Source organism: Patella vulgata, chromosome 4 (assembly GCF_932274485.2).
Source record: "Patella vulgata chromosome 4, xgPatVulg1.2, whole genome shotgun sequence".
Taxonomy (NCBI): domain Eukaryota; kingdom Metazoa; phylum Mollusca; class Gastropoda; family Patellidae; genus Patella; species Patella vulgata.
In genome coordinates, this window is record NC_065882.2 from 11,272,629 (window position 1) to 11,286,717 (window position 14,089).

Genomic DNA, 14,089 nt, shown 5'->3' on the forward strand with positions numbered 1-14,089 from the left:
GATGAAGAAGCTTATTGATTTTCAGTGATTTCTGATAATTACTGTCAGAGTAATGGCCCTTGATCACTTCAAAAAATCTTGGGGACGCTCTAGAGGCTAAAGTGAATATCTGATTGACTTTAAATTTATACAGTGTTTAAGGTCATGAGACGAAGAAGCCTATTGATTTTCAGCGATTTCGGATAATTACTGCCAGAGTTATGGCCCTTGATCATTTCGAAATATCTTGTGGATGCTCTCGAGGCTAAAGATAATATCCGATTGACTTAAGATTTATACACAATGTTTTAGGTCCTGAGACGAAGAAGCCAATTCATTTTCAGCAATTTCGGATAATTACTGCCAGAGTGATGACCCTTGATCACTTAAAAAAATCTTGTGGATGCTCTAGAGGCTAAAGTTATCATCCGATTGACTTTAGATTGATACACAGAGTTTCGTTGCCTGGCAACCTATCTTTAGATGAAGCCGTAGGTGGAACTGTTGTCTAATCAATTGTTTTGTTGATTCCTTTCTTTAATGTTTTGGCTAAAGTAAAAGAGAAAGAGAGAGAAATGTGGTTTAACGTCCACTTGACACAAACTAGATCATTTCGAGACTAACATATGGTTTAATTTTATTTCAATAATTCGCTTGCGCATAGGGGTCTTTAGCAGTGGGAGGAAACCGGAGGACCCGGAGAAAACCCACGAGGTTGAACAGGCGACCCTACTCCTTGTCACGTACAACCAGGGATTCGAAACCACGGCAGTTGACTCAGTGACAGGCCTTATGATACAGCGCGGACGTGCTAACCATTTGGCCATCCAATCCTCCACCTTCTTCAAAACAAAGCAAACAAGATGACTAGTCATCACCATCCCGCGCCCTTGCACTTGTTTGGAAAGCATAAGGAAAGATAAGTTGCCAGGCAACGAAACATACACCCACAGCAGCTAAATCATCTGGGCAGTCAACATGAGTTGTTGCATATTTTTGCTTTTGTTGGTAATGAAACACTTACACAAATCTGATTAAGAATAACAACTCATTAAAGGACAATATTGGTGTCAGTCATTATCACATATGTGATAGAACTAGTTAAACACGTTCCAAATATAATTTTAACACAGAGATCATTGCTACGATAGATGCGTAATGCAGGTTTCAACAATCGCTATAGGTAATGCAGGTTTCAACAAATGCAAAAGGAAAACATGAGTTATTGCTATATAACTGACTGAAGTGACAAGTGATGTTCCAGACCATTTCAATTGGGTTCAAATCCGGACTCTCGGATGGCCATGGGCACCAGTTGATTCCATTGTCCTTCATGAAGTTCTTAGATAACTTGGATGTGTGTTTTGGGTCATTATCTTGCTGGAATCTGTGTCCATCGGGAAAAATGCTTTTTATGTATGGTAGAAGTGTCCTTTCTAATATTTCTGTGACATAAAAATTGCTGGCCATGATCCCATCGAAAATCAGAAGATTGGGTGGGCCTTTTTTACTTATTCCACCCCATAAGTGTAGTTTTAAAGGATGTTTGGGTCTGGATTGGTGGGGTGCTCCTGCATCTTTTCTTCTGTATGCCACAGTCTTGTTGTCGTGCAGTTGAATCGTACATTCGTCTGTAAATATGACGTTTTCGAATAGGTCGTTTGTTTCTATTAGATCTTGACAAAATGCAACACGGTTTTCTTTGTTTTTCTCTCGAATAAGCTGGCAATACCTAGGAGTTGTTGCTGTATATCCAACTGCAGCTATGCCTCTTTGAACCATTGACAGACTTACGTTGGCCCCATTTTCCCGTAAAACAGTTCTAACGTCCCTTGACGAAGAGTTACAATCTCCCTGCAAAGTAGATTTAATCAAACACAAATTATCTTCCGTCAGTTTCCGGAACTTTGGCTGGCGTTCTGTCGTATCTACAGTGTGATGAATATGACCGTCTTCGTGCTTTTTGATAACCTTCCTTACTGCTACCCAAGTGACTGTAATTTCCTTCTCTTCTAAAAACCTTTTAATTCCGGTAGGGGTCCAACCTTTCTGGTGCAGTTCTATTATCTCTAGTATGTTGTGGTGTGGTATCTTGAAAGGCATTGTAAAACAAAGTGATCATCATTTCACTTCTCTACTGATTTATAGGCCATCATTACACATCTTTTGACACTTAAATACATATTAAACCAGATGTCATCAGGTTGTTGGGTTTGCAGGTCAGAAATCTAGACATCCAGGCGTTACTTACCATGGTGTTACTATACACTGTCGCCATGATTTTGTCACATGTCATTAGAAAAAGAAGCCGATTTAGGAGATTAATTTGATTTCTCTACTAATTTGTAGGCCATCATTACACATCTTTTGACACTTAAATTTAACAAGATGTCATCGGGTTGTTGGGTTTGCAGGTCAGAAATCTAGACATTCAGGCGTTACTTGCCACGGTGTTACTATACACTGTCGCCATGATTTTGCCACATTCGTCATTAGAAAAAGAAGCCGATTTAGGAGATTAAATAACTTATTTTAATTAGTTTATTCACTTATCATAATTATTTCGTCTGTACATGTAACATGGAAATAATAAGTAGTATTTTATAAATAATATACTCATAAATTTTCTTTTGATTTAAAACAAGCTATGGATAACCATTTTAAGTTTCCATTACGGCATCCGGTTCATCCATTAAGGTACATGAAATATAAAAGACACATTTTTTGCATATTAATTATAAACGTAACCGTCAAGGCAGTCCGTATTCGACAATCATATCATTTGGATATGTATACAAATAATATCTTTCCATGTCGGTCACTATTTTTAAATACTTTATTACGTCATTTAGGGCGTCATTATTACATGTACACGTTACTTATTATTAGCAATTATCTTGGACCATCTTTTGTTGGTAATGTAAGCATTCAAACCATTAATCAGAAATCATTATAATTTATTTGGCTTATTGTTCTGCCACATGCTAACGTTTAGTAGCAATTGTGAAAGTGAAAGTTTGCCCGGACAGCGGCGATACGGCCTACTCTTATATCGAATTCCAACTGCCAAGGGATCTTTTACGTGCACACCAATGTGTACACGGGACCTCGGTTTTTCGTCACATCCGAACGACTATGCGTTGTCCCTTGCCAGGCCCTCAATTATTAAAGTATCGATGCTTTTGATTAGCAGGGCGTCATTATTACATGTGCATGTTAATCATTATCAGCAATTATCTTGGATCATTTATGTCATAATAATCATATAAATGTATCAAGTAGATGTATTGACAGCAATACCGATAGCATCCACAATTATGGATAATAACCATTTACGGCATCCGGTTCATCCATTAAGGTACATGAAATATAAAAAAAGACACATATTAATATGATAAAAGTAACAATGCGTGATTTATGTATGGTGTATAACATACTCTTTATTTTATTTTCAGAAGTATGCCTCCGTGGTGCGGAGATTGGTAATTGGATCCCCAGTCACCACAGCGTTGCCTGAACCAATTGCCACATCGACACCAATACAGACACAAACAGCACTAGCCTTGGAACCTACCTTTACACCTGCACCAGCAGCCACATCAGCACCAGCAGCCACAACAGCACCATTGATGCCAATGCCAACACCTGAACCAATTGCCACTTCGACACCTATACAGACACAGACAGCACCTACTTTTACACCAGCACCAATGCCAGCACCAGCAGCCACAGCAGCCACAACAGCACCAGCAGCCACGACAGCACCAGCAGCCACAGCCACAACAGCACCAGCAGCCACAGCCACAACAGCACTAGTGATGCCAATGCCAACTCCTATCCAGTCAGCACTAGCCTTTGCACCTAGATTTACACCAGCACCAAATGCCGTGGCACCAATGCACCAATGCACACCAGCACCAATGCACACACCAGAGCCCACAACAGCACCCATGCCAATCCAAGCACCAGTACCAACACCCATAACAGCACCAGAACCCATCTCAGCACCCACGTCAATCCCATCTATGCAAATTCCAACACCATTAGCGTTGCCGAACCCAGCACCAACATCAGCACCCACGAATTTTGCACCACCTATTGCACCAGTAGCCATAACAGTACCGACAGCTCTTGAACCAGAGTTCGACTTTTCACTACTAACAGTCTTTCCCGATTTAGACGATTTGGAGCAGAATAACGGTAATAATAATAGATGTGGATGTAGCTCCGCCATTCAGCAATCTCTAGACACAATAATGTTAAGATTAAAAACAATAGAAGAAAATCAAGATAAAATTATGAAAATGAGAACACAAATCGGGCATGAGCCACTTGAAATTCACCAGCCATCAACTTCTGCCTGTACAGACGTCACAGTTTTTGACGATATACAAGCTGAATATAGAATTTCTATTGCAGAATTAAAAAAAATAAAAAAACATTCATTGAATATTGGCAATTTTGCCGTAAAAGTAACCGCTAGACTGTTCCCCGAATTGTTCACGGAGGAGAATAAAAGGCATTACTTTTCTTATTTCGGAGGGGGGAAAAGGCAAAAGGATGAGCTTGATCACAAAAGAAAATCAATTTTAAAACGGTATGTGCTTTTTTATTATCCCGAGGTGTCGGATAATAAAGTTTGGAAAGACCGGATCGTACCGAGGATAAACGAAGCGCTAAGGAGGAAATGATAGTGACGACAAATCTATATTTAGCCGTGTATATACATGTATATATATATTTCATGCACCATAAAAAAAATATATAAAAAAAACAACGAAAAACATATCTATTCTATAAAAATATGGACGAACTTTTTTATGTTGATGTATTAAAATGTTAATATGTAATTATCAGAACTGCTGTTCATAATATCGACGAATCGATAGCTAGCACTGTATATATATGTATGTATTTTTAATACACAAATACACCATAAAAATATATATAAAAACAACGAAAAACATCATCTATTCTTCTAAAAAATAAATAAATATATGAAAATATGTAATTACCAGAACTGTTGTTGATAATATGTAAACTGCCCCATGGGTAAATAACGCATTGAGAAGGCAATTATATAACTACCTGAATATGTAATTACCAGAAATGTTGTTGATAATATATTGTCAGTGTATATGCAAAATTGTAATTAAATTTGATACTTTAAACGCATTATGAATAAAAAAATATCTGACGGATTGATTGTTATTCTTATCTGTTCAATAACTGAAACGATTTCATCTGTTTTGCAAATTGGGGATCTGTCATAAGATTGGGCTTGTGTTATGATACAGAAGTCAGTTTTAAAGCCGAAAACGAAATAAAACTAAAATTAGTAACCAGTTTTTCAGCTCCTTCATCCACCCATAAATGTATATATTGAATGCTGTTAAATATGGGTTGCCGAATTATCTTTTCAACTGACATACAAGAGAATATATATTCCCAGCCATTTATGCTGCATGTACTTCTACAAAAATCCTTAAATTATTGTTCATAATTAAAGCTGAAGGGGCGAATTGCTACCTCCTGAATATATTTTCAAGACACTGCTATCAGAATTCGCAAACATGGTTTCATTGTCTGCTTGTCGGATTAAGCGTTGAAATCCACAGTAGCTACGTGTATGTGCTTTGTGACCGATGTATACATGTCGCCTATTTTCCGATAGTGCTATCAGAATTCACGAAACATGGTTTCATTGTCTGCGTGTAAAATTAACCGTTTTCACCCACAATACATGTGGCTACATGTACATACAGTACATTTTCTTTGTGATATGATTCACGATTCTAATACTGATGAAAATCAGGAATAAAGGATAGATTTAGGATATACATGTAACGGTAGGTTTTAGTTACTTTTCATAATCAATTTGCGAAGAAAGTATACTGAAAACCATGGGGCATAACAGGCGAACGGTTAACCTGCGTTATTGTTCCAATACCACAGCAACAATATGGACGACATTCATCTATACATTGCGGACCATTCTCGGCCGACTATATTTAATTTTCGCGGACTATAATCCGCCGACTATTTTATATTTTCGCGGACTATAATCCGCCGACCTTTTTTATATTTTCGCGGACTATAATCCGCCGACTTTTTTATATTTCCGCCGCGTTTTTTCCGCCCAGAATGCCTACATTTCCGCGGAGTGAAAATGAGAAAACACCGCGATTCTTGAGCGGAAAAAACACCGACCAAGGACTAATTTCATACTTCCGCTTGATGTGTACTGTACATGAGCAAATTTCTGCTCATTAATAATTCCACTGAAGACCAAAAGTTGTTGTGTGAGACTGTGAGAGGATATCTGACAATTCGTAAAAAGAATTGACTATCACTAGATAAGAGAACACGAAAATTTTTTTTAGAAAAAGTCTGTGCATTACCATGTTTTTATTAAGTATAAAATGAATAAAAACAAGGTAACGTACCGATTATTTCTATTTAAGTAAATATCAGAAAATCATTAGAATTTTAGTATACAAAACATTTAATACCATGGATTTACTGTTCAAGTTACCAAAAATCATTGAAAATCAATATACTTGTTTGTCTCAAGAACTTGAACTCTATCAATCTAAAGTCAATCGAAACGATTATATATTGGCGTAAACACGGTGTATAAATACAAAATCAATCAGATGATAACTATGGTCACTAAAGCATCCACAAGATTTTTCAAAGTGATCAAGGGCCATAACTCTGGCAGTAATTATCGTAAATCGTTGAAAATCAATAGGTTTCTTCGTCTGATAACCTTTAACACTGTGTATAAATTTAAGGTCAATTGGATATTAACTTTAGCCTCAAGAGCATCCACAAGATATTTCAAAGTGATCAAGGGCCATAACTCTGGCAGTAATTTTCAGAAATTGTTGAAAATACATGTAAATAGGTTTCTTCGTCCTATGACCTTAAACGTCAATGTGTATAAATTTAAAGTCAATCAGATATAAACTTTAGCCTCGAGAGCACCCACAAGGTTTTTCAAAGTGATCAAGGGTCCTAACTCTGGCAGTAATTATCGGCAATCGGTGAAAATCAATAGGCTTGTTCGTCTCATGACCTTAAACACTGTGCATTAATTAAAGGTCAATCGGATATTAAGTTTAGCCTCTAGAGCATCAACAAGCAATTGTGGATGACGGACGGACGGGGGCGATGACAGTACACAACCACATTTCAATGTGGGCGTATAAAAACAACTTCTTGGAATATCCCTGGGACTAATCAGAAGATTCATACTCTGATCACAGTAGCTCGGCAAGGCAGAGTCGCTACTCCATGTAAAGTTTGCACAACAACTACTGTAATAGGTTGATGTGTGTGCAAAGTTTCAAAAAGACATCTTGAACGGTTTATGAGATATGCTCCAGAAAATAAACTGGGACGGATGGAACCCCTCTCAATATCCCTTCCTAACTTGTTCGGCAATAATTAGACGAATGGCCAAACAAATAACGTGGGTGTTATTATATTGTAAAGTGATTTGCACGTAGCCTACCACAATGGCCGCTTGCAAGGAATTGTGACCAATGTTACTAAATTTAGGAACATTCGCAGAACCCTCTATAAATAATATTTCTTACAGATGAGCACTCCTCGAATAATATTTAGAGAATGTTGTGCTTAGAACCCGGGATACAAGTTGAACTAAGCTATATTCCTGGAAACAGATATCACTATATCTTGATTTCCCGTCCAATGGTCTCAAGAGTTGATTATGGGCTTAATAATAATTTATATAACATTTTAACCCTTAACCGGTCTACGTCATTTTAACGTCATGAAGTCAAGTGGTCAGGCTAAATAAAGGCTAAAGTGAAATATTTTGTATGCCTATTTCAAACGACAACTGCCAGATAATTACATGTATAAGTGATAGACTCTTAATACCAATAAAAAAGTTGAAGGGGATAATCCGATAAGCGGATCTATAATTTGCACGTTGTCTCTCGTTTTCTAAATCATTTTAATAATTATTTATTTTCATCAGAAATATCGTCTTCAGAATCGGTGTCATCGATATAATCCGAGTCGGAATCATTCATAAGCACTTCAACCACTTTGAGAGTCTTTAACCTTCCCGACATTGTTAAAAAATTACATTTTTTGTCAAAAAATGTTGAACAAAGACATGTTTTTCTCAATGCCCTTGACAAGACAAGTTTCTGTCTGACACGCATAATTGGCCATATCAATTAAATACGAAACTAAATACTCAAATGCCGCTAATAAAAAAGGTTCTTACTATGGTCGACTGCGGTCAACCGTGACCACTTAGCTGTACAACTTTATGGTGACTATAGTCGACAAAGACCAGTTAAGAGTTAAGCCAAAGCCAAGACCTGCAATACATGTAGGCAGATTTAGCTCTTACATAATGAATATTTAAATAAAACCCAAAACAGCTTTTGTGACAAAATATGTTTATTTCACAGAATCAAGACTTGAATAGATTACTGAACTTTTGCACATCTACCACTTCCCATGGTTATAGAGATTGTAAGGGAAATTTCAGACGATTTGATTAATAACTGTTAATTCTACATACCTTTACTTTTCAAATTAGGTCAATATTGTCAACTCCCTCCCTCCCAGAATATCATTTTGCTTATTTAATCTCAAATATCAGAATACTGAGCTTCTTGCCAACTCTCTAGCACATAGTATAACCCTGGCCAGTTGGAATTAGATATCAGAGCCAGATGTAGTGCCGCTGTCGTGGCAAGCCCCCTATAGCACACTGCATGGCGCAAGACCATCTTCATTTAAGCCTAGTCAGAGCAGAAAGTAGGACACTAAACCACATTTAATTTAATGTTGTACCCTGATGAGTTCTAAATTGCTGCCATAGATGGCGACTCTACAAAACATCACATGCCAAAATTTGTAAAATGTCATATTCTTGTGTGGATTTTTATGTGTTTTTGTAGATGACATTTATTTGTAAATAACTTACGACAAATATCACATTGAAATGTGTTTAGTTTTGTATGGCTATTCATGTGCCTTTTTAAATGAGAATTCATGGCATATGATTTACTACAAACATTACATTTATAGGGTTTTTCACCTGTGTGAATTCTTGTATGCCTATTTAGATCACCCTTACTAAAAAATGTTTTCGCACAAAATTCACATATAAAGGTTCTATCCCCTGTATGAATTTTCATGTGTGCTGTCCGATTACTGCTTCGATTAAATGACCGACCACAAACATCACATTTATAGGGTTGTTCACCCGTGTGAGTTCTGATGTGTCTCTCAATTTCTACCTTCTGACAATATGATTTACCACAAACATGACATATAAAAAGTCCCTTTCCTGTATGAATTTTCATATGTTGCTGTAGACCACCATTCTGAGTAAATGATTTACCACAAACATCACATTTATAACGTTTTCCTCCAGTATGTATTCTCATGTGTAGCGGTAAACTAGTATAATGAATAAATGATTTACCACAAACATCACATTTATATGGTTTATTCCCTGTATGAGTTCGCATATGTTGCTGTCGACCAGCCTTTCGAATAAATGATTTACCACAAACATCACACTTATATGGTTTTTCCCCCGTATGAATTTTCATATGTTCCAGTAGACCACTATTGCGAGAAAATGATTTTCCACAAACATCACATTCAAAAGTTTTTTTCAACCGCATACTATCTTGAATCTTATTGACATCTTTAAATTGTTGTAAAATATGTTCCATGCTTGTCTCGACCTTAACATGAATTTGACAGTGTTTCTTCAAATTAGTGTGAGATTTAAATTTCTCATCACATAAACTACATTGATAAAATGTTTCAATATTATCAGTGTTCTCTTCATTAACATGACAATATTCATCTACATCATCAGTTTTCTCTTCTTTAACATGACAATATTCATCTACATCATCAGTTTTCTCATTTTTAACATAACAATATTCATCTACATCATCAGTTTTCTCTTCTTTAACATGACAATATTCATCTACATCATCAGTTTTCTCATTTTTAACATAACAATATTCATCTACATCATCAGTTTTCTCATTTTTAACATGTATTTTATTGTGTTGTTCTAAATCACTGTATTGTTGGAACATCTCATCACATACAACACACTGATGGAATGTTATAACATCATTGGTTTCCTGTAATATATAAAAGTTATAACATCATTAGTTTCCTGTAATATATAAGATAGGTTGCCAGTATACGAAACATTTAATATCATGGATTCAGCTGTTCAAGTTATCAAAATTCATTGAAAATCAATATACTTGTTCGTCTCAAAACCTTAAACTCTGTGTATCAATCTGAAGTCATTCGGATGATAACTTTAGCCTCTTCACACTGTAACCCAGGTATCGTTTAATCTTGTGTAATTAGCACTAATTTCTTTCACATTCGTTTAATATCAAATCTTTGTTTAAAAATTCGTAAAAATCGTTTAAAATCACCAAAAATCATCTAATTTGTACATGTGTCCAGTTTAAAGCTGACCATTCAATTTTGATAATGAGTGTCCAATCTACAAGTGTTTAATTTCTCAATCATTGTTAAAAAATAAACAAACCAATTGATTAATGATGTATAATGATTAATTTTTGAACAGTGATCAGGAAATTTTTATTTCAGAAAGTGTTGTACGTCTAACTCTTCATAAAGTTTATCAACATGTACATTAAGTGCTCAATCTCTGCGTGCAACCTTTGACGTCACGCGTGCAGATATTCCTAATCATCGGGCTGTCGAATAGGGGAACTCTTTACATTTTTGTCCTGTATACGCTCCATGAGTGTTTTTCAGGGAATCCAGTATTTTTCTAGTAAGATTGGTATTTCTACTTTCTATATATACCAAAATTCCCATACTTTTATTAGAAATAACAACCCAATAAATACTTTTCTGGGAACGTATCTTCAAATGCTGATCTTATCTATAATGTAATCAAAAATAATAATGGCAATCTACTTCCAGTTTGTTTTTGCTGAAAAAGAGGCAGATATCAAGTCAACAGCTAGCACCACAAATGATAATGGATCAGTTCTAAGTGTGTGCGTTAGAATCTAGTCACACGTTACCTTAAGATTTAGACCCAACATTACCTGGTTTGGATTGTAGCTACGAGAACGTAGCTAAAAGCGTTGAGCTATACTGATGTGCTTGTTTTTAGCTACGATTGAGTGCCTGAGTTTCACCTGACAAACTTAATTTCATTTAATGCATGTAACATCTTAAAAATAAGATAATTTTATACTATGACTAATTAAACTTACGCACCCCTTTCTAGACCTAGTGAGACAACTTGGTTTGTCTGCAAATATTGTCAAAAAATTAAATCAAGTGTTGTTTTTATCAAAATTTATACGGACATTCATAATTGGGGTTTATATCGTAATTATCTCTCTAACAAACAGCTTGTTGCATATTCCCAGAATATATACATGCAGTTATATCGCATTATGAACACTGAAATGAAATGAAATGGGGTTTAACATCATACTGTTCTGCTCCTAAACTGGGCTAATGAAGACGTGCATACGCCATACAGTGTGCTATGAGGGAAATTTTGCCCGGGCAGCGGCACTACCGCCTACTCTTTATGGAATTCCAACTGCCAAGGGATCTTTTACATGCACGCCAATGTGTACACGGGACCTCGGTTTTTCGTCCCATCCGAACGACTAGACAGTTGTCCTTGTCAGACCCTCCGTCCTGCATCACTGACAAGGGGAAACCAAGCTGGAAAATCTGGATGAACTTTCTCGGCTAATGCAGGGATCGAACACCCGACCTCCAGGCTAGCGAGCCAGCGTCTTACCCACTTAGCCACGTGATCCCCAAATGAACACTGAAATATCTGAAATAGCAGATATCACCCACCCTTTATTGTAACTGAGCTACATTCATGTATTATTATCAATTCTGTGATGTTTTGACATTTTTTAAGATTAAATATTATTACATGATTGATTGATCTCAGTAGTTAAAAACAATAGGAAGCATTATCCGTTTTCCTAATTTTGAAATTTAAGAACTCGCTACTTTTGGTTACTTTGGATCTGTTTGAGACTGTTGTTGCTGGAGCACATATCATGTTGTGCTATTTACATATTTTAACCATGTGGTCATATGTAGAGTATTTGCTTATCGTTATATAATAAAATTACTCAAATATGCATAATGTATATCAAACTAAAGGGACAGGCAATTTCTCAAATAATTAAACATTGAATGTTATTTTATTACAAATAGTTTACAGTATGGCTTATAAGTGTGACTGGAATGAAGATATGCAACAGAAAAAAGTAGGCTTAAATGAAAGTATGCAAACTTACATGTACAGGTCGCTGTCTAATAGAATCCAGCTTTTTTGTGACTATATTTTTAATGTGAAGATTCAAGGTAGGGAGACTTCCTGGCTTCAGTACACGATAAGCTAAACCTGTTTTCTTTCTCACATCTACAAAAAAAAACCAAAAAAAAACAGCCTTGGGTATTATCTTACGATGAAAATTGTTATTTCGTTTCTGAAAATTTTATGTAGTTGGCAATGAATAACTGACAACTCATCCCAAAGACAACTCATCCCAATATAAGACAACTCATCCCGAGTTAGAAGACAACTCATCCCAACTTAAAAAAAAAACACTTACATGTATCTCAAAAAAGTTTTGCTTGGTTTAATACATGGGTCAAGATATAAGACCACTCGGACCAAGTTATGGCGATTACAAATAAATACCACAGTTGGAATAGCTTGAACTGTGTGGATCTGGTCTGCTTCTGTTGGTGTCTTCTCAATTTCCCCTCAGACATCATTTTTATCTGGGTTGGTAGCTGTGCTGCCTCCGTTTACAACAATGTTAGTAGAAGGTACAATTGGAGGTTTCCTTTTTTTGCCTTATGATTCATTCTGTTATGCCAACTTTCAACATCGTTATTAAAACAAATAAAACCAGCACTTACATTTGTTGGGATGAGTTGTCTTATATCTTGAAATGTTTTAAAGTTGGGATGAGTTGTCTTACATGTATATTGGGATGGGTTGTCTTATATTGGGATAAGTTGTCTTGGACACAAACTCTGTTTTCTCCTCTTCACGAAAAGTAAAAAGTCATCGGTGTTGGTGGTCATACACCTTCCCGAAGTCGCGAAACAAAAACAGCACATTTTGCGGGCAGATTTTTTTGACAGTGATAAAAATAGTATCAGTGGCGCCCCTAGCGAGCTTTTACATTGCTAATCTTTGTAGTTGTACCCTTATTTCATTCAACACTATTACATTTATATTTCATGATCTGAATGGTGAATGCATTTATTTATTCAAAACCATATCTTTATGTATGTATAGCCTCTATATAATATAATATTGACATGATTACTTACGCTCTTCGAAACAATCAGATGTGAAGTGTCTAGAGCATAGCACCAAGTTTTTTTCGTTGAGAGTATCTGCTCTGCCTGCTCTAATAACACCCAAGAGATCATTTTTCCATTCTATATTATTCTTGGGCAGGTGGTGAAATGAAAGGCCACGATTCTTGGCCTTGTTTGCTGGGCATCCATATAGAGCGCAAACAACCATAATAAAATAAATCAAGCACATAAATACCCGGACTCAACACATTACCTGTTGTTGTTAAGACCGGAAGTATGCTGTGGTACATCTCTTTTGCGCATGCGGTGTATAACATGAACGACCTATCGGACTTCCTTTCCTAATAGTTGTATATTTGTACTAGACGTGGATCTATCCAACGCGATCAATTCACAATTGAAACAATTTCATTAAACTGAATAAATATTTCATTTGTTCAGTTACAACTTCCAGCAATACAGGATGAAGGGCTATAGGCAGGGATATTGGTTAGACCTTCAATAATATACACCAGAGTAATCAATGCTATAGGCAGGGATATGGTACACATTCAGTAGGTCGATGGTATATGTTTCCCTTCAAAATATGGGTTACAGCTTCAGCAATATTACATAGCATTACCAGCTCATTAATATTATATTCACATTATTCTATTCTGAAAGCAATTTTATATAAGCTTTTTACTATTTTGGTTCTTTAATGCCTGCTTCCACA

General features: G+C 36.1%; 2 protein-coding genes across 2 annotated transcripts; one reads left to right on the forward strand and one right to left on the reverse strand.

The window, feature by feature from the left end:
• Window positions 1-3,614: 3,614 nt before the first annotated feature.
• LOC126817789 (nematocyst expressed protein 3-like) lies at window positions 3,615-5,492 on the forward strand. The gene is made up of 2 exons (XM_050544934.1): window positions 3,615-4,120; window positions 5,489-5,492. The coding sequence occupies exons 1-2, from the start codon at window positions 3,615-3,617 to the stop codon at window positions 5,490-5,492; spliced, it is 510 nt and encodes a 169-aa protein (XP_050400891.1).
• A 2,914-nt stretch (window positions 5,493-8,406) lies between these two features.
• Window positions 8,407-13,660, reverse strand: LOC126819504 (zinc finger protein 883). The gene is made up of 3 exons (XM_050547612.1): window positions 13,384-13,660; window positions 12,333-12,457; window positions 8,407-10,142 (listed from the first exon to the last, which is right to left on the reverse strand). Exons 1-3 carry the CDS (start codon window positions 13,601-13,603, stop codon window positions 8,895-8,897), a joined length of 1,593 nt encoding a protein of 530 aa, XP_050403569.1. The 5' UTR covers window positions 13,604-13,660; the 3' UTR covers window positions 8,407-8,894.
• Window positions 13,661-14,089: the final 429 nt, after the last annotated feature.